Source organism: Pseudophryne corroboree, chromosome 3, assembly GCF_028390025.1.
Source record: "Pseudophryne corroboree isolate aPseCor3 chromosome 3, aPseCor3.hap2, whole genome shotgun sequence".
NCBI classification, from domain to species: domain Eukaryota; kingdom Metazoa; phylum Chordata; class Amphibia; order Anura; family Myobatrachidae; genus Pseudophryne; species Pseudophryne corroboree.
The window spans coordinates 709511095-709533673 of record NC_086446.1 but is presented as its reverse complement, the minus strand read 5'-3'; the positions used below and the strand labels follow the sequence as shown (position 1 = coordinate 709533673).

At 43.4% G+C, this 22579-nt stretch overlaps 1 protein-coding gene across 1 annotated transcript in view; it reads left to right on the top strand.

Moving 5' to 3' along the window:
* Positions 1-22579, top strand: part of LOC135056666 (cytochrome P450 2G1-like) — a 161897-nt gene that overhangs the window by 29859 nt on the left and 109459 nt on the right. The window contains exons 3-4 of the mRNA XM_063962109.1: positions 5151-5300; positions 9216-9376. Of these exons, the coding sequence (XP_063818179.1) occupies positions 5151-5300; positions 9216-9376 (311 nt within the window). The remainder of the gene's footprint in view (positions 1-5150; positions 5301-9215; positions 9377-22579) is intronic.

The following is a 22579-nucleotide window of genomic DNA, read 5'->3' as shown; positions in this document are numbered from 1 at the left end:
TACGGAGGGGCACTAGTCAACACAGTCTGGTGAGGCATGTGTTGCAGGAACATGATGGGGACATCAAATGTTTAAAAGTGCAGGGGGTAGAATACATTAAACCCACCATTAGAGGAGGGGATAGATTCAATGTACTATGTAAACGGGAAGCTTTTTGGATCTATACTTTGGGTACCCTATTCCCCAAGGGTCTTAATGATTGTATAGAGAAGAATAATATATAAGTGGGATTATTTATTCATCTCTATCTATCTATTCCATTATCCTGTCTTATACCATCTATATCACTTATATGTATTATGGCACTTATCATATGTATCATGGCTATTATTCATGATTAAGTATGTATTTTGAAAAATTGGGATTATATACGCATTATATACGTTGTGTATTCTCTCTATATTTATGATTAATTCATGGTAAAATAATTGATTGGGAAAGGGGGATTCGAACCTGGGTCTCCATAGTCTAGTATTGTTTTCTGTCTTAAGCATTAGTGTGCTGAGCCACACAGATTAATGATACTGTGAATGCGCTGGATGATATATTTTACATGCATTTAGGCTTATCATGTTCTCTCTGTGATGCCATATTATTATATTTATCTTTTCAAATAGATTGTTACATGTTTTGTGCATTTAAATCAGACTTAATTAGTCTGTTATAAGGTTTTTATTACATTGTTGGTTTCTCTTGTATGTATAAATTTTAGTATGCTTGAAACTGTTGGAAACCATAATGATTAGAAACACCTGTTATGCACCTGTTACTTCAATTGCAATTATGGTGAGGAAAAATGCTGATAGGCTACCACTCCCCTTAAATAGAGCAACTCTTGTGCCTCAAAATTACCTTCTGATGAAACCGACTTGCCCTACGTCGGAGAAACGCGTTAAGGATAAGGGACATTAACCGCATCACTGTGAGCCCTGACTACTGCACTTTACAGCCGCAGCGCTGATCCAGCACTTTACCACCACCTCCAGTTACCAGCTCCAGCCGTGGTGTGGGTTCCCCCCCTTCTCCCTTGCTGGGACATTGTCCGCATCTGACCGCTGCGCCCGTGTTACCGCATCGCCCAGGAGCTCTGGAAGTGGACCACCACTCTTTTCATCTGCAGCGGTGAGATACCACACTGTCGGATTGCGGTGGGGGGTTGTAGCCTACCCACTTGCTGTGGGAGGAATCGGTTACATTCTTATTGCATTGTTACAAATGCTACTTATTTTTCAAGAGGATCAAGTGGACCTGCTACGGTTCTATTGCTTTGCTCATTAGCTATCACCTGATTGGTGGGACATTGAACATTACCTCTCTCAGCTATATTGAGAAAGTTTTTTTTCCCACAATCATTGGGGATTACAAGCTTATATCATTGTTAGTTCAGTGGTTTCCTTTTGTGCGGTTTCATTCATTCATGTTTTAAATCATCAGTATAAATACAATTTTAAGTGTTTTATCCAATAATAAATTGGTATATATTCTCTATGCGCTCTCTTTTGTTTAATTAATTTTAGACAGATTGGTTTGTATATCAGGTGTTCAGAGCAACTCTTGAGAGCAGCTACTGTGCCTTTACAGGTGTATGTGTATTTGCATTGTTTAAATATTATTGCTTAACTACAAGCGCCTGATATATTCCTTTTCAGTAAGGATTTTTTTCTCAATGCAAATAACTGCAGAGCATAGAAATAAAATATCACTTAGCTTCCTGTGTACAATCCTTTGTGACAGGACCCCGTGTCGACCAGGAGTTGACTTTCACAGCATTCTATCCACAGCGTGAAAAGAATAAACCTTCGGACTCCATGTGAGGATCTGAGACCAACTCATCACAGCCGACCTAGAGCTTTATCAACAGAGCGACCAGCACATGAGAAGGAATACTTTTACTTCAGCATTCATTATAAATCCTAATATGAATATACATGACGTAATACACAAATACACACATATCCTATATATATATATATATATATATATATATCTCATACATATAAGCAGATTGTCCGGAACCATTGGGTCCCTAGTGACATTAATGTGTTCTGAATGTGTGTGACCATGTACTGAATGCCCCAGTTGTGGATCTAACAGGAAACCTTATGGTCGACAGAAAACCTAGTATTCGTCGATAGCAGGGAGTAGTAACCAGGCAAAATAACATTCTTGCGACCCCGAGGGGTCCGAGGGAAGTATACATAAATAATTTTAATAACACTCCCCCACACATACTACCATGTCTGTGCTCGAGCTACAGGCCCATGGAAACGTACCATACATATACATATAAATATATATACAGGTATAAGGCAGTTACAGCATGTTAATTTACACCCAGTAATAACAGTTGGTGCCGACAGGGTCACCCACATACTACTGTGTCTCCCATACAGTGTTTACTTTTGACAAGCATACAACTACCGACCTGTTGACTCTGCATCTACTGTATCAAGTACCAACAGGCGTCAGCGATGCAGACAGTGATCCCCATAGCTGTTTGTGACAGAGCACTCACGCATGTCGACACATGTGGCTATAGTGGGTATATCTGACAGGGAACACACACAGGAATATGTACAACAATGATTACATGCCCTTTTCTAAAAAATAGTGCTATATTTCCCTCAACATAACACTAAAAACACTGTGCCCCCCCTCGTTTGCACTGTACACATTTTTGGCGGGGACAGAGAGAAAATGGCGCTGAACACTGTTGTGAGGCCTAAGCCCCGCCCCTTTTTGGCGCGCTTCAGCCCCATTATAATATAGTTTTTATATGCAGGCAGGGGACAGTATATAGTGTCTACGCATTATATACCTACTCCAATAATATATACATTGCTGTCCAAGGTGCCCCCCCCCCTGCGCCCTGCACCCATGTAAACCCGTTGGTGTGTGGGAGCAATGGCGCGCAGCGCGACCGCTGCTGTATACTGGCGGGGGTATCGTACACGGTGCCCGGGGCCCGAATATGCGTTCTTGCCAGTGTAAAAAGAGACCCTCAGTAACTGCTGCTCCCCTCCAGTGCCCTGCACCCTGTGAGTGCCGTTGGTGTGTGGGAGCTTCTGCTGTCTGAAGCCTTCTGTTCTTCTAATACTCACCTGGCTTCTTTCTTCTGGCTTCTGTGAGCGGGGTGACGGCACGGCTCCGGGAACAAGCAGCTAGGCGCACCAAGTGATCGAACCCTCTGGAGCTAATGTGTCCAGTAGCCTAAGAAGCAGATCCCTTGAACTAAGCAGAAGTAGGTCTGACTTCTCTCCCCTCAGTCCCACGATGCAGGGAGCCTGTAGCCAGCAGGTCTCCCTGAAAATAAAAAACCTAACAATAAAGTCTTTAGAGAAACTCTGTAGAGCTCCCCTAGTATGTGTCCAGTCACTCCTGGGCACAGAGTCTAACTGGGGTCTGGAGGAGGGGCATAGAGGGAGGAGCCAGTTCACACCCATTCAAAGTCTTATAGTGTGCCCATGTCTCCTGCGGATCCCGTCTATACCCCATGGTCCTTACGGAGTCCCCAGCATCCTCTGGGACATAGGAGAAATAGTGTATACTGTAGTGTGTAGTTATTGCCCAAGACATATGCATGACTTACTGTAATACATTTATGCTTATTTGAATGTTCTGTTGGTATTGATATGGTCATTAACGTTTGATGAAAATTGGTTAACTGATAAAACAAAATGTAACAAAGGATTTGACAAGTGTGTTACTTACCTGAAGTGAGAGAACGTCGGGAGGAGAGGTGAGCGCAGGTAATGACGTATGCCTTAAAGTGTTATTCTGTAAGAAATATAACAAATGTAATATGGGAAATTAAATTGTAGTTAACATTTATATGATAATACATGGTCATTCCCAGGCATGCCCTATAATATAGTTTGAACATATTGTTATCAAAGTCTGGGTGGAGGCACTATTTTAATCTTTGTTAATCCTTAAATATTTTACCAAGGGTTACACTGGTTACCTGTGACTGTGTTGTACAGCCAAAGCCAGCTTGATCAAATTGTGTTCAACCATTTCAACATGTCAGTCTGTGTCTGCCTAAAAAGGGGAAAGAATTGCCTCACTGTCATGGTGTGGTTGCAGCAATAGTGCACCCGAAAGATGTTGGCGGCAACCAAGACTCAAGCACACCTCCGTACATGGGTGTTGCACATGAATGGAATATATTTATAAAGAGGTCCAGACCATACACTTATTAATGGTTAGCCAAGCCTCTGTATTGGCTAGCCACACCCCTTCTGGAGACTTGCAGCAGCCTTAAGCATGGGCCTGTACCACTGCATTCCCCCAGACGGTCCTTCATGCCATAGTGTGATACTGCTGCTAGCACCGTTTAGTGTCTCTATTGTCCTGCAATAATATGACAGGAAAGGACAGATGTAAGTATTCTGTCAGAGAGACAGACCCAGCTTCCTCCCATGTCTGCGCTGTAGAAAAATCTACCTGAGGACGGGTTCAAGTGGTTACATGACCGTTTGCTCAGAGAGAAGATACTTGGCCACGCACTTCTCATTGGGATCAAGCTAAGTAATCTTTTATTGTTTACTTGACTTTGTTACAGCGATATTAGGGAGACTTCCTCACCCACCACCAGTTGTTGCTAGGTTGCAAGCAATCTGACAAACAAAAGACTGTATGGATCCTAGCACAGCAGAGAACATCCTAAATGTGCATTCCTCACCACTTACATAAAATAAAGATCATATTCAGAACTCAACCAGCAATAACTACTGTATTTACCCACCAACATGTTTCACATTAAACCAGGACACCTCTGCAGATGCAGCTATCATGACATACTCCTTCAAAACATACCCATAAAATGGTCACATTTGTAGTGCATGTATATGCATTTGTAAATAATCCTTGGTATTACTCATTATGTTGATACCAAGCTATTCATTTTGCACACAAAAATGGTTAGGACCAGCAAATCAGGGGTTTTTAACATGAATAATTTCCCAAATTTCTAGACAGATTGACGATCATTAGTGATCGCCGAGCAACAGTTCCAGTCAGCGGTTCAGGTCGCATCAGGGAAAAGGCAGACAGACGTATGGCCTTTACTGTTTATCACAATTATGTTCCTTCCTTTTCATATAATACAGGTATTTGTAATTGTTTATGTTTTTCTTTTTTTGGCTTAGGTATTATCACTACGAATAGTAACCGTTGGGAACAAATGAGACGATTTGCTTTGACCACATTAAGGAATTTTGGAATGGGGAAGCGATCCATGGAACATAGAGTGCAAGAGGAGGCTCAGTATCTTGTCAAGGCCATAGAAGATACATGTGGTAAGAACTGTTGTGTCAAGCCACCATTGCTACCCAATGCCTCTCTGTAAAAATAATCCTGGCCGACAGAGGTTATTCCTACTAAGTTGGTAGGTCCATGCCACCAACTGAATGGGAATCTAAATTGAGCGAGTGAAGCAAGCCACAGGGCCAGAAGCATGGCGAGCACAGAGAGCTCGCGAGGGGACTCGCTGCCTTATTGCCAGGATTTTGGACAATGCTGTCAGTATAGTGACAGCTGGCATCCCATCTGCCGGGCAACCATATGTATTCCATTGCTAATGACCACTTCTGTTTTACTGTGAACATGGGCGTAATGATACTGTAATACACATGTGCAGAGGGGGAAGGGGCACAAGCTTGGTTATACAAATGTGATACACATGTGCAGAGGGGGAAGGGGCACAAGCTAGGTACCAGGAGACAGGGAGTCACACTGTGTGGCAGCCAGAAGGTCCACAGCAAGCAGGAAGGAGGACGTTGGCTGTATTGGACTTGTAATATAGACAGGAGAGCTGCAGCTGTAGCCTCAGGGACTGTGTAGACAGAGTGCATGCTCTGAAGTACAAGGCCGCTGAATCGGTGCTCCATAGCGCTCTATATATTAAGCATTGGAAAGAGAAAAAGTTTATAGAGAAACAAGCCAATCATTTCCTAACTGCCATGTTACAGGCTGTGTTTAAAAATGACAATTAGTAGCTGGTTGGTACTTTATCTCTGTCCACTTTATCTCTCTCCAAGGCTTAGTAAATACACCTCATTAAGTCACCGCCATAGCCAGATGGAGAGCCGGGCACACCAGAAGCTTGGTGTGTGCTAAAATGTTCTACACGAACACATGGGCATGAGGTCTGCATTTCATAAATAGAGAGGTACCCCTATGGTTCAATGCGCTACTGATCACAACACCGGGCAGCTTAGGAGGGTCACCACAAGCCAGGGAGAGAGGAACACCCTTCAAGCACCAGGTCTGTGGTCACAGGATATATTAACTGGATAACTAGCCAGAGACCTCTAAGATCAGAGGTGTTACAAGGGGGTGCAGACCACACCAATGTGTCAAACTTCTAGGGGAGGACACTAAAATGTGGTCTCCTCCGCAGTGATGGGGAACCACTACGAAATTTTCATGCAGCATCCAGTTAATGTGAGATAAATCTGTAAGATTTTGACTATATAGTCTCATGGCCCATACACACGGTGAGATTCAGGCTATGCCAGATTCTCACTATGCGACAGGCACTTGGGTCAGCATCACAAGGACTTAATGAGTGTGCTTGTGATACTGAATATGTGCAGTTTTGGCAAAGTGTTAATTTTGACTATCTTTTCTACGAGATAGTCAAAATTGACTTGCCTGCACAGTCTATCCAGTCTTGTGATGCTGACTGCGCGGTACCGTGCATCGGCATCGAATCGGGATCGCAAGGTGACTTTCACCTTGCGATCTGCACTAACTTTTTAGTAAAAATCGTAAGAAAATATATCTCCGTGTGTACACACCATTAATCTTATGTAAAGTGCATATCTCATGGTGCTAGGCAGCTTGTGATACAGATTCGATCCTGATGCGTGCTACCGTGGGGTCGGTATCGTAAGGCTAGATAGACTGTGCATGCAAGTCAATCTTGACTATCTAGTGTACTATCTAGTACACAGTATAGTCAAAATTGGCACTTAGTCAAAATCGTACATTGACAAAATCTCAAGCACAGATAGTCAAAATCTGTACTATATGTGCTACCTGGGCTCTGGGGGAGTTCAAGGGAAATCGCATAGTCAAAATCCGACATAGCAAGGATCTCACACCTTACTCTCACTGAAGAGCAGTGCAGCCAAAGTCTCTGGGGGCAGTACAGCATCTCCTCCAGAAAAAAATATTGGGCATGCCCCCTGAGTGATGTAATAGAAGCTTCCTGTGAAGCCACACCCTATCTCAAACAGACTGTGCCCCTGGATTGTAATAAACATGGGCTTCTGCAAGGCCATGCTCCCTCCCCAAGAGGCCATTTTCAACCATGTGTGCCTAAAGTGCTGAAATTTTACCACACTGGGTGTCACCGACCCCGGTGCTGCCTCTGCCTCAGATACCAATTCCTATATTACTGCCACCACGGATAAGCTTATTTTATATATATATATATATATATATATATATATATATAGTTTTAGTATTCCAAGTTAGTTGGTATATTTAGCCAGGGCACTTTGGTTCGCCGTCTAGTTCTGGCACAGGGTACCAAAATGTCTAGTTATGGCTCTGAGTTCTGGTGTAGTCTTCTAAAGTTTATCTGTTGTATTACACTACAATTGGTAAATAATTTTCCTTCCTAACATATTTTCTATAGAGGGCTAAACCTTCCTGATGAGCCAAATAGACTTATCGGCTCCAGTTCAGAGCATGGGACCCACTGGGCTAGCATAACTGTCTAATGCCTCCACACTATCCATCTGTTAGCAATAGTAACCTGTGGCAAGCAGTTTAGTTATGCTTAGTTCTGACCTTGATCCAGACAAATCAACTACTTATATTAATAACGGCAATGACTGTTGATTCGGATTACCAAAAGAGACATCTCAACAATCCCCAGTTAGTAAAACAAACATTGAAAAGCATCAGAAGTGCTGCAATATATTTAAAATGTATTAATTATGCATAAAATGTGCCGACTTGGCATGCATTGAGTCCCTGCCCCTCTGTTCGGGTTTTGGATCAGGACATTTGGCTGTCAGTGTGATTAAGACATGTTACCATGGCAGCTACATCAATATCCCTGGCTGTCTAAGGATAAGGTGAGATTCTGCTGCTGACTTGTTCCTGACAAGATACTTTTTCACTATAAAACCCTGGTGGGGATAAAGGAAGGGTAATGTGTGAACTTCCCAATGGGTAGATGCCAGAACTAAGTGGGCTAAAGGACCTCTGACATCAGGGGGAGGAGTAAGGCCGGCGGGATAGTACTTTCACTATGCACATCAACAAACCTCCCTTTAGTAACCTGGTGGCGAGCAGAGCAGAGCGAGCAAAATGAGCCTGCAAGGGTACATCTCGGGACCCATGTTCTGACCTTGCACCTCTCCCTTTCTTGTAGCAGGTTCACATGCTTATTAGCAGAATTTGCAAACCTTTTGTTCGCATGCTTGGGGCCACCCATTGCAGGGCAATGCCGCCTAGCATGCTAACCGCCACCCCCCTGCGACCACACTAAAATTGCTGTTGCACCGCAATTTCAGCGTGATCGCTGAAGGTAGGGAAACCTACTGTCGGCGCAGCCTGGCTGCGAGCGCAGGAGGGCCGCCACCATATTTTGGATCGCAGCGGCTGTGTGTGACATCACGCAGCAACCCCAATCATACCGACACCACACCCCACATTTACACCGGCACGCCTCTATTTCCACATCGCCACCCCGCAACTCTCCCTTCGCATTAACTGAGGGGGACCCGCAGTAAATGCAGGCGCATGTGCAGGATAGGCCCATGGGGCGAATGCAATAATTCCAGTTGGATAGCGATTTGCAATCCAACCGGAATTAAACCCCATGGTTGACCGCAGGTGAGCATTAGTACCTCAGCCAATTTCATTTAACCATCTATTCTGAGCCATGAGTCCTAAATGAAGAAAAACTGCTTTTTGGATGCTTGAGTTTTGCCCATTATTTCTGCATACTAAGCATGCTTTTTAAATACAGTACAGTATATCTTTGGTAATATGGTGATTATTTTAATGCTATAGTATTTTTTTGATACAGCTTTATTCTATGAAATTGTTTAGATTCACCGGCCGTGTGCACTGTATATATTATATGCTTTTTTAATATTGGATAGTTTTTTTATATGATTTTCATTGTTTGATTTTATTTTCAGTAAATACAAAAATATTACAATCATGGACTGCAATTTTTGTATTTACAGGGGAAACATTCAACCCTAAAGTGGTTCTTGCACGTGCCGTAAACAATGTTATAAACTTGGTGGTATTTGGTAGACGCTGGGACTATGAAGAAAAGATGTTATTGACGCTCCTGAACACTATAACTAATTTACTTAACTTTATCCGATCACCTCTAGGAGTGGTTAGTGACTTTATTTTAATTTATGCGACAGTTGTTTAAAGTAATATGTAGTGTACATTTTCCTCATATGTCAATGCAAAAGTAGAATAGACTTGTGGATGTGTCATTGCCTCAAAAAGCTGATATGCCAGTGTGTGTGAGGAAACCATGCTTCGCTGGGATGGTGGTTACCCTCGGTGGGATTCAATTCACTCGGGCAGATCAGAATACATATAAAAAAATAAGTCTTTATAATGACAGCACAACACCATAAGATGGTCACATGTTACAGGGCAATTGGTAGCACGTATCCTTCCGCAGCCTCTTGCAGTCAGCATCAATAAGTAGCAATAACAATAATCTGTATCCTTACCACTACCGCTTGCTAAACAGTCCTGAATCCCCCAGTCGCTGATGTCTGATTCACAGGATCCACCACAATAGAATCACCTCCATTGAGATCTGTTCTCCTTATATACCGGACTGCCAAACAGTCTACTTAGAGGGTTGGGTCAGGATATCCCGTGGCTATTTCAGCCAGTATAGTGTTGTGGAGACGCACTGCACATCCTCTAACTTGGGCTGGCAGCTAGCTATCTTACTAATCACTCAGTTATTGTTCTGATTACATTACCAGCAACACCTATCATACCTCACACAATGGACTTGCATATGTGATACAAATGGTAAGTAGCTAGCACAGTTGGCTGGCTCTTCCTCCTATCGGCCCTCATTCCGAGTTGTTCGCTCGCTAGCCGCTTTTCGCAGCAGTGCACACGCTATGCCGCCGCCCTCTGGGAGTGTATCTTAGCTTAGCAGAATTGCGAACGAAAGATTCGCAAAATTGCGAATAGACATTTCTTAGCAGTTTCTGAGTAGCTCGAGACTTACTCTGCCACTGCGATCAGTTCAGTCAGTTTCGTTCCTGGTTTGACGTCACAAACACACCCAGCGTTCACCCAGACACTCCCCCGTTTCTCCAGCCACTCCCGCGTTTTTCCCAGAAATGGCAGCGTTTTTTCACACACACCCATAAAACAGCCAGTTTCCGCACAGAAACACCCACTTCCTGTCAATCACACTCCGATCACCAGAACGAAGAAAAAACCTCGTAATGCCGTGAGTAAAATACCAAACTTCTTAGCAAATTTACTTGACGCAGCCGCAGTGCGAACATTGCCCATGCGCAGTTAGCGGAAAATCGCACCGATGCGAAGGAAAATAACGAGCGAACAACTCGGTATGAGGGCCATCATACACTATGGCCTGTCCTGCTATAGTCACACAGTATGGCAATTGTCTTTATATCTCCAAAGCATACCATATTGCAGGTAATAGCAAGGGCAATATATACTTAATAACAGGAAGTAACAATACACATGATACACCTATGCTCTAGTGCAGGCATTCCCAACTACCGTCCTCGAGGCACACCAACAGTGTAGGTTTTAGTGATATCCAGGCTTCAGCACAGATGGTTAAATCAAAATAACTAAGGTACTAATTAAATCACCTGTGTTCAAGCCTGGATATCATGAAAACCTGCACTGTTGGTGTGCCTTGAGGACCGCGGTTGGGAATGCCTGCTCTATTGCATAGGTCTGCAAACTCGGTCCTCATTACCCCACACAGTTTATGTTTTGCAGGTAACCCAGCAGGTGCACAGGTGTATTAATTACTCACAGACACATTTTAAAAGGTCCGCAGGTGGAGTTAATTATTTCACTTGTGATTCTGTGAGAAGACCTGCAAAACATGCACTGTGTGGGGTCCTGAGGACCGAGTTTGCAGACCTATGCTCTAGTGCACAGGTTCTCAAACTCGGTCCTCAGGACCCCACACAGTGCATGTTTTGCAGGTCTCCTCACAGAATCACAAGTGAAATAATTAGTTCCACCTGTGGACCTTTTAAAATGTGTCAGTGAGTAATTAATACACCTGTGCACTTGCTGGGTTACCTGCAAAACATGCACTGTGTGGGATCCTGAGGACCGAGTTTGAGAACCACTGCTCTAGTGTATAATAATAATAATAATAATTTTATTTATATAGCGCTCTTTCTCCAATAGGACTCAAGGCGCTTAACAGATACATTGCATAATATAGTATAGAAAATAATAAAGTACAATTTCATAAAATACAGAAGCATGAAGATACTAAAAGGGACACTATGGAAATGCTTAAGTAAACAGAAAAGTCTTGAGTCTACTTTTGAAGGATTCTATAGTTGGGGCCTCTCGCACTGTGCGGGGAAGTGAGTTCCATAGAGTCGGAGCCGCATGACTAAAAGCTCGACCCCCAGATGAATTACGGTAGATTCTAGGTACTGCTAAAAGTCCTTCATCTACAGATCGCAGTAATCGAGTGGGGCAGTATGGGGTCAGAAGCTGTTTCAGGTACCATGGGCCTTGGTCATGTAATGCTTTGAAACTCAGTAAGCCAATCTTGAAGATGATTCGTCATCGTACAGGCAGCCAGTGAAGGGAGTAGAGGATGGGTGTTATGTGGCTAGAACGGGGCTGGTTGGTTAATAGCCTGGCAGCTGTGTTTTGCACCAGCTGTAAGCATTGCAATTCTTTTGCTGGTAGACCAAGGTAGAGGGCATTACAGTAGTCTAAACGAGATGATACAAATGCATGTATGACTTTTGGCATATCATCTGAGGGAATTAAGTGCTTGATTCTGGCTATGTTCCTCAGGTGAAAGAATGAGGATTTGATTGTGGCTGATATCTGATGTTTAAGTGTCAAGCCACCATCCAGGAAAATGCCAAGATTCCGCACACAATCACTGGTCTGTAATTCTGAATCCCCGAGTGTAAGTCCAGTTGGTTGGCTATGCTGCAGTCTTGTCCTTTGATGTTGCGGTCGTATCATAAGGACCTCTGTTTTATCCGGGTTCAGTCGCAGCCAACTGGCGCTCATCCACTCCTGTAGTTCAGCTAGACAGCCATTTAGGGTTGCTATTGGGTTATCAGTGCCCGGAGCAAAGGACAAGTACAGTTGTGTATCATCTGCATAGCAGTGGTAGACCAGGCCATGGCGCCTGATTATTTCGCCCAATGGGAGCATGTATACTGCAAAAAGCATGGGGGATAGTATAGAACCTTGTGGGACACCACATGGCAATGGCACTGGTGGTGATGAGTATAATCCAGACAATACTCTCTGTGACCTGCCTGTGAGAAATGATTTGAACCAGCTGAGGACTGTTCCATCCAGACCACAGAAATGTATCAGTCGCTCAATCAGAAGCCCATGGTCCACGGTATCAAATGCTGCCGAGAGATCCAGAAGGATTAATATTGAACAGTCACCTCTGTCTTTTGCCATCAGAAGATCATTTAACACACACACCAGGGCTGTTTCAGTGCTATGTCTTCTCCTGAATCCTGATTGAAATGGATCATAAATATCATGAGTTGTCAGGCAGGCTTTCAGTTGATTTGCAACCACTTTCTCAATAACCTTTCCTAGGAAAGGAATGTTTAATACCTAGACTGGGCCCAGGATTAAAAAGTACATTACAGGTTGAGTATCCCATATCCAAATATTCCGAAATACGGAATATTCCGAAATATGGACTTTTTTGAGTGAGATTGAGATAGTGAAACCTTTGTTTTCTGATGGCTCAATGTACACAAACTTTGTTTAATACACAAAGTTATTAAAAATATTGTATTAAATGACCTTCAGGCTGTGTGTATAAGGTGTATATGAAACATAAATGAATTGTGTGAATGTAGACACACTTTGTTTAATGCACAAAGTTATAAAAAATATTGGCTAAAATTACCTTCAGGCTGTGTGTATAAGGTGCATATGTAACATAAATGCATTCTGTGCTTAGATTTAGGTCCCATCACCATGATATCTCATTATAGTATGCAATTATTCCAAAATACAGAAAAATCCCATATCCAAAATACGTCTGGTCCCAAGCATTTTGGATAAGGGAGACTCAACCTGTATTACTGTGAGAAACGAGTGATGAATATATAGGTTCTCAGTCCAGGTCCATCTCGTTTCATCACGCAGTGTACTATTCTTATTTTATTGTGGTTTATTTCTGTCTATATACCATGCAGATGTGTCACTAACATGTGTCCCACCTGGTGTGGCTCCTGTTTAAAAGGTGGCATGGTTTCATGGGCACCATCAGATGGGGTATGGCTTGTAGAGATGGGGTGTGGCTTCGATGCATAGGGTCGTGACTACGTTTCACGACCCCCGTTTCCGTCACTATGGGGGTACGGGAGGTGCTGGCTGACACCGGAGACTGCAGTGCCGGCTTCTTCACGGTGACAGATGCTGGGCACTGCATGTAATGTTACAGTGCAGCACAAAGCTCCTGTCACTGAGCAGGAGCCGACCCTCAGCGGTGTCACCATGATAACACTGTATGCTTAATGCTGGCCACTCAAAATGGTCAAGCATTTGATGCATCGCCACACATGCTGGGGGGCCTTGGCCTGTGCTGGTTGGCCCACAGCTTGTGAGGAGATGAAAGCAGATCTTGCTGTGTATGCAGCAATCTGCATCCATCTCTGAAAAATCCCCCTTTATTCATTGTGTCCTTGGATAAGAGAACAATATGTAGAGAATGCCTTTTGTTGTACTTGGGAAACTATTTTGAAGAGCTTGAATGCTAATAGATTTTCAAATAATTATTAAAGAAGATATGGGGAAGAATTTTGGGAGAAGCTATCTATAAATAGGAAGTAAAAAGCTATGGTTAGACGTGTGTCATGTAAAGTTGTACAGGCTGGGTATCCATTATCCGGATACCTGCTAACCGAAACATTTAAAAAACAGGAATATTTTGGCACAGTAGTGACGTCATGACGTGGCCAGTGTCATGGCGTCACTGAGTCAGCAGTCATTCCCTCATCATCACTATTCCTAGGACGCACCACTGACCCCCAGGACCCTCCACTGACATGCTGAACCCGCAGTGGACCCCTGCAACCCATACAGATATTCTATTATCCAGGAAATCCCCATATCCAGAATGCTCCTTGTCCCACAAAGAGCCAAGGAGCATTAAGCATATGGGATACTCGACCTGTAATGTATTCAGTAAAAATTGGAGTGCTGTTAAGAAGTATTGGGACAATCATCAAATACATCTGCACATCGCTGTGAGGTCTGGTAATGCTAAAAAATTGGATAGCTGCTGCAGTGCAGGGGATGACTTGAACAGCGCAGGATAAACCCTCAAAGAACCAATACACTGTTTCTTGGTATCACTTGTCCTATATGTGTAATTTTATTTATCTGCGTTTTGATTACTAACTTTTCACTTAAATATACGTCTACTTGGATATACAGGTGAAACTCATAAAATTAGAATATCGTGCAAAAGTTCATTTATTTCAGTAATTCAACTTAAAAGGTGAAACTAATATGTTATATAGACTCATTACATGCAAAGTGAGATATTTCAAGCCTTTATTTGTTATCATTTTGATGATTGTGGTTTACAGCTGAAGATAACCCCAAATCCAAAATCTCAGAAAAACAGAATATTACATATTGGGGGTCATTCCGAGTTGTTCGCTCGCAAGCTGCTTTTAGCAGCTTTACACACGCTAAGCCGCCGCCTACTGAGAGTGAATCTTAGCTTCTTAAAATTGCGAACGAAAGATTTGCAATATAGCGAAAAGACATCTCTGTGCAGTTTCTGAGTAGCTCGAGACTTACTCGGCATCTGCGATCAGTTCAGTGCTTGTCGTTCCTGGTTTGACGTCATAAACACACCCAGCGTTCGCCCAGACACTCCTCCGTTTCTCCAGCCACTCCCGCGTTTTTCCCAGAAACTGTAGCGTTTTTTCGCACACACCCATAAAACGGCCTGTTTCCGCCCAGAAACACCCACTTCCTGTCAATCACATTACGATTACCAGAACGAAGAAAAAACCGTGAGTAAAAAACCTAACTGCATAGCAAATTTACTTGGCGCAGTCGCACTGCGGACATTGCGCATGCGCACTAAGCGGAAAATCGCTGCGATGCAAAAAAATTTACCGAGCGAACAACTCGGAGTGACCCCCATAATCAATAAAAAAAGGATTTTAAACACAGACATGTCGACCTTTTGAAAAATATAATCATGCATATGTACTCAGTACTAGGTTTGGGCCCCTTTTGCATGTATTACTGCTTCAATGCGACGTGGCATGGATTCTATCAGCCTGTGGCACTGCTGAGGTGTTATGGAAGACCAGGATGATTCAATAGCGGCCTTCAGCTCTTCTGCATTGTTCGGTCTCATGTCTCTCATCTTTTTCTTGGCAGTCCCACACCACCAACCTGTGGTTCATGTTCCTCTATTACATGACCAGACCACTCCCCTGTCCTTATCTGTGCACGTCCAATGCTGGGTGGCCTGGGTTGTGGAAAAGCACAAAGTGGACTATCCTATGGCTCTTGGGTGGAGTGAGTATGAAATTAGGAGTTATACCAACGCTGTATCTGGGGATACTTGTGAGATACCTCCCTGCAATTATACATACATTTATCATGGCTCATGGTTGTTTGACCAGGGCAATTCAAACTCTGCAAACACAGAGCCTCCGCTACCATCTAGCCCCTGGTAATCACAGACACAGCGGGCACAGCCAGATTACATATATTTATATAAAGACTTATTGAGCATCTTTTCTAGGCATATCCCAGAGAGACATATTTTAGGACTTAAGGGCACACCACAACTCTTGCATCTAGAATCTCCCCAAAGTTATTGCACCTCTGGACAGTCCTATAACATTAGTTGGAAGGAGCCTTGGTAGGATCAACATTTAATACATACAGTGGTGTTACTGCTACTCATTCAAGCCAACCTCTCTCTAGTGAGACACACCTATGTAGGCTATAAAAATGGACCTGCATAGAGCTCCAGTCCTCAACCAAGAAAAGTCCCCAGATAAACATCAAATTTATACAGGAGACAGGTCATGCCATCAGGCATCACCAGAGGCTGAAATACAGTAGGAAAGATAACTCAGAGATAGCTTTGCACACTTTTGCTTTATGCATAACAGCCTTATGAAGGGAGTTGACCAGACTGGGGGTGTCTTGGTATTTACACTGAATTGTGCCCCAAATGCATGATGTACCTGTAGATATCCATGAATATAAGTTTGGTCAAATGATTTCAAATGCAGAGGAAAAAACAAGTGACATAGAATGCAATTCTCAGCCCTGCACCATATATTAGGACATACTGACCACTGGGACCAGAGGAGAAGAACCAGCCCAGTCCCCTAACAGCCCATGTTATATGTACTAAATGAGACAAAAGGTGAAGGGACCCAATACCGTGCTGAATAAGGTAATTTATAGGGGTCCCATGGAGGGATCATCTGCACACCAAGGAAAGCCCTAAGAGCATACCCAGTTAGCTCTCAGAGCAAATCAAGTACATGAACAAGCTCGGAGTAAGAAAATAGAAACGTGTCTATTCCTCACCCCCATTAGCCTTGGGGATTTGAAAAGTGGCAAGTAAGACTCATGCCACACACATAGGATAAGACTGCTGCAGATGACCGTCGTGGCCACTAGGTGGAAGTACTGTACGGGTAACGAGAGGACCTGGCCATCCGTCCCGACGCCGGGTTCACAAATCTGTGGGAGGAGGAGCAGAAAATTCCAGTGCTCAGGGAAGGGGCATGTGTGTGTGTGTGTGTGTGTGTGGGGGGGGGGGGATTGCCTTTTCTGCCCCTATCTAGATCTGCCACTGGTCATCGCCCCTCCCAGTAGGTGGGAAGAAACTGGTAGGGTCGTGCTGGGTGGTGCTGGATGAGGGTAGAAGACAGAAGGCTGCAGGGTTTCCTGGGAGGAGGCATGACCATCCCTCCCAGCATGCAGGAAGTACTGGCTGGCTGGAAGCTGCTTCAGTGATTAATAACTCTGGAGGCTGTGATACTGAGGTAAGAGCTAGGTGCAGGCACGTCCAGATGCTGCTGCGCCCCGTAGCAGCTGCACTCCCTGCACCTATGGTAGCTACGCCCTTGGTCGTAGGTACGTCTTGCGCATGAAGTACACAGAAAGAAGATAATATCTTTAGGAATATTTATTGAAGATTTGCATGGAAGATATTGAACAGTCTTGGTTTGAACAAAGTCTGTACTTAGTAAATAACTTGAACAGATGACAGCATGAGAAAGAAATAACTTGAACTGAACTGGAATAGGAAAGACAACTGGAACTGGAGTCAGCCTGGAAGCTGATATATTTGAACCGTACTGGAACCGGAGAGACAGATGGAACTGCAGTCAGTCTGGAAGCTGATAGACTTGAACCGCACTACACACAAGTAGACACTGGATGGATTGCTCTGGGACTGGAGTAGCAACACACTCTTGAACAGTGGTTCTCAACCTCGGTCCTCAAGTACCCCCAACATTTCATGTTTTCCAGGTCACCTAGCAGTTGAACAGGTGTATTTATTACTCACTGACACATTTTAAAAGACCCACAGGTGGAGCTAATTATATCACTTGCAGTCCAGTGAGGAGACCTGGAAAACATGAACTGTTGGGGATACTTGAGGACCACTGCTCTAGAACCCACTGGAAAGAAAACATAGCTCCTGGAAACAAAATACATGTACAGGTTGAGTATCCCATATCCAAATATTCCGAAATACGGAATATTCCGAAATGCGGACTTTTTTGAATGAGAGTGAGATAGTGAAACCTTTGTTTTTTGATGACTCAATGTACACAAACTTTGTTTAATACACAAAGTTATTAAAAATATTGTATTAAATGACCTTCAGGCTGTGTGTATAAGGTGTATAAGAAACATAAATGAATTGTGTGAATGTATACACACTTTGTTTAATGCACAAAGTTATAAAAAATATTGGCTAAAATGACCTTCAGGCTGTGTGTATAAGGTGTATATGTAACATAAATACATTCTGTGCTTAGATTTAGGTCCCATCACCATGATATCTCATTATGGTATGCAATTATTCCAAAATACGGAAAAATCCGATATCCAAAATACGTCTGGTCCCAAGCATTTTGGATAAGGGATACTCAATCTGTATAAGTACTAAATGCTGAAAAAACTGAGCTGACCATGCTGCTGGAATCACAACACAGTTGCAAGTACTTAGCACTGGAAACACAGTGCTGCTGGAGTCTTAGTGCAGGTGAAATACTCTGAGCTGGATCACAGTGCTGTTAATACTGCTGGTATCTTGGATTGCTGGAAATAAACAGGACTAGAGGAACAAGAGCTGAACACTGGCATTTGAGCCTGAATGCAGCTGAGATAGTGACGATGTTCTGTGCGATTTGCTAGAACTCTGTCTAGCCCTTTTATGCCCCTTGCTGGTAATCCATTGGACAGCGGAATCATGTGACTAACCAATGCTTGTGGTTGGAGGACTTGCGATCAGCTGATCCACAGCAACATGTCAGTATCTGTGCTGACAGAGCAGAGTTCAGGGGTGCCGGAGCCAGTGCAGCAGGAGGCAGAATGAGGGGCAACCAGAACCAGACTAGAGTGCTCATCGGTAAGGTATAAAATGTTAAGTCCCGGTTCCTGACAGTACACCTCCCCCCCCCCCCTTTTAAGGGTGAACACCTGACACATTTTAGGCTTTGAAGGGAAGTTATTGTGGAAGGCTCGGATTAAGCGAGGAGCATGTACATTACAGGCATTGATCCAAGATCTTTCTTCGGGACCATACGCACTTTAGTCAATTAAATATTGAAGATGACCATAAAGATATCTTGAATCAAGGGTTTTTCTCAACCTTGTATTCCACATCACGGCTGGTAAGGACCTTCGGAGTCTTTGGCGGTGTCAGTTGAAAACGGTTGAGAATCAAAGGCTGCAGGAGTGAGATATGGAATAACTTCTGAATTTTTAGATAAACTGGCAAAGTCAATTTGTAATCCACTGGATTAATTATCCTTTCCACAAGAAGAGGTCCAATGAACCATGGAGCAAATTTCATGGAAGGAACTTTGAGTCTAAGGTTACGGGTGGACATCCAGACTCGATCTCCTGACTTTAATCTGGGACCAGCTTGTCTCTTTTGATCAGTAAATAACTTATAACTGGCAGAACCTTTTTTCAAGGACAGGTGAATTGACTTCCAAGCTTTAGAGAATTGTTACAGAGAAGCAGAGGCAGCTGGGACATCAACTGCTGGCAATGACTAGAAATCAGGAACTCAAGTATGCTGGCCATAAACTGCAAAAAAGGGCATTGAGTCAATAGCAGTATGATAGCGGAAGTGATGAAGATACATACAGTCTGAGAAATGTTTCAAGCTCTTGATTCACCCTTTCAGTTTGACTGTTGGTTTGAGGGTGATATGCAGAAGAGAATTTCAACTTCACCTGAAGTGCAGAACAAAGAGCTCTCCAAAACTTTGCCACTAACTGCACACCTCGGTCAGAGATAATTTCTGTTCGAAGTCCATGGAGAAAAAAACTCTCTCATAGAAAATGCTGATCTAATTTGTTTGCTGATGGAAGACTGGAAAGAAGGACAAAATGAGCCATCTTGGAAAACCCGTCAACTACTTCCCAGATTGTATTGTAGCCATGGGAAGCAGGTAACTCAGAGATAAAGTCCATGGAAATATGGGACGAGGGTTGAGTTGGAATAGATAATGGCTGCAAACTCCCTGCTGGGGTGAAGTGAAGTTTTATGGTGAGCACATCTGGAACATGATTGTACAAAATCTTGGATATTGGACTTTATGTTACGCCTCATACACACTCACGAGTCCCTACCAATTCCGATATTGGTGGCTGCATGGACCCGGCGGGTGACAACATTGGCAAGGGCATACACATTTGCCGATGCCAGTGAGGAAGGGAGCGACGGCGGGGAGAATGACGCCCATGCTGCATCTGCAGCATGGCTGTCATTAATGAGGACCTCCCTCATGTGTACATGTTCAGATGAGGGAGGGGGTCATTAATGATGCATGGGAGCGCACATCGTTAACGACATTGAGTGTACACACTAGACATGGTTGTAAAATATCTCGCTCAGATTGTCCATTCTGAGTGATAGCTTTTACTTTCTCATCTAGTGTGTATGGGCCTTTAGGCCACCAATAGGTCCTCTGAAGATTCTTGTAAAATTTTAGGATGCCAGGATTCCCAAAGAACTGAGAAGCATGTGCCCAAGTCAATAATTTGGGCACATGCCCAAATTAGGTGGAATAGTAGAATGCGTCATTTGAGTAGTAGAAAAAAAGATTACTATTGTACAAGGACTTTTTTCTAGATTATTGAAACCCCTATATATTAATAGACCTATATTATAGTATAATTGCTTTCGAGGGGGTGCTACCACAGACTTATACAGATACATGGATAGTAAAGAGAAGAGAAAGTAGTCTGCATTTGGTGCACAATAAAAAGTTAATTAAATGTAACTTGTATTGTATTCTTATTAAAATCATATATAATACAGGGTATGCAGATCATATTTATAATATCTGCCATTCCCATATTGATGTTCATAACTGGACTGAGAATGTCCATTAGATAAATAAGCATTATACTCTGACAATGATTTTTATATTTAGTTCACGGCTGTTTTAATTCTCAGCAATAATTATATCGGAGCGATGCTCGTAGTATATAGCTTTATACAGTGCAATAAACTGGTGTTAATTATCATTTACTGCAATTACATTCCCTTCAGGGAACTACTTGGTAGGTGCTCATTATGGATTAGTGTAATGCTTCTGGCCGTTTAAAATAACCTGGCTGACAGAGCCGGATTAAGGGGGGGGGCTCGAGGGGCACGTCACCCTGGGCCCCCTCTATGAATGGGGCCCCCCAGCTTTGGTTACAGCTGCAGTGCAAAAGTGCACTGCGAGCTGTAGAAAATTAAAGCAAACAGGAGAGGAGACTGAGGAGGAAGAGGGGCGGAGTTCGTGAATGGGAGCGGGGTTTCACGACACTGCATTCAGTGCTTGGCAAGCAGCATGGAGGAGAGGAGGAGAGCTTGGAGGCAGGACGGGATCAGATGCACAGTGTGCCTGCAGTGCCCACCCAGTGATTTATAGGGAGGTAAGAGAGAGGAGGGGGACACTGTATATGTATATGTGTGAGAGGGGGGAGAGGGACACTGTTTAGGAATATGTGTGAGAGGGGGGAGGGGGACACTGTATAGGAATATGTGTGAGAGGGGGGAGGGGGACACTGTATAGGAATATGTGTGAGAGGGGGGAGGGGGACACTATAGGAATATGTGTGAGAGGGGGGAGGGGGACACTATGTATATGTGTAAGAGGGATATGTTTATGTGTGTGACTGTATGTTTATGACTGTGTGTGACAGTGTATATATGTGTGACTGTATGCATATGTGTCTAACTGTACATATGTATGTGTATATGTGTGTGACTACTTATGTGACAGTATGCATGTAACTGTGTGTGCAACTGTACATATGTATATTTATGTGTGTGGCAGTATGTATGTGTATAAGTACTGTATGTGACTGTATTTATGTGTCTGAGAGTATATATGTATGTGTACTGTATATGTGCATATGCATATCGCCCCAACAATCACGATGTGATGGGACAGTACTGTTTTTTGGGTTCTGTCCCATCAGTGGGCAGGAGCAGAGGGAGGGACATAGGCCCTCATTCCGAGTTGTTCGCTCGTTATTTTCCTTCGCATCGGTGCGATATTCCACTAATTGCGCATGCGCAATGTTCGCACTGCGGCTGCGCCAAGTAAATTTGCTAAGAAGTTTGGTATTTTACTCACGGCATTACAAGGTTTTTTCTTCGTTCTGCTGATCGGAGTGTGATTGACAGGAAGTGGGTGTTTCTTGGCGGAAACTGGCCGTTTTATGGGAGTGTGTGAAAAAACGCTGCCGTTTCTGGGAAAAACGCGGGAGTGGCTGGAGAAACGGGGGAGTGGCTGGCCAGACGCTGGGCGTGTGTGTGACGTCAAACCAGGAACGAAACTGACTGAACTGATCGCTATTTGTGAGTAGGTCTGGAGCTACTCAGAAACTACTAAGAAATTTCTATTCGCAATTCTGCTAATCTTTCGTTCGCAATTCTGCTAAGCTAAGATACACTCCCAGAGGGCGGCGGGCCTAGCGTTTGCAATGTTGCTAAAAGCAGCTAGCGAGCGAACAACTCGGAATCACCCTCATTGTATATGATTGTAACAAGAACACAAAAATGTTTTTTTTTTATTATTAAATTATTAACTTTT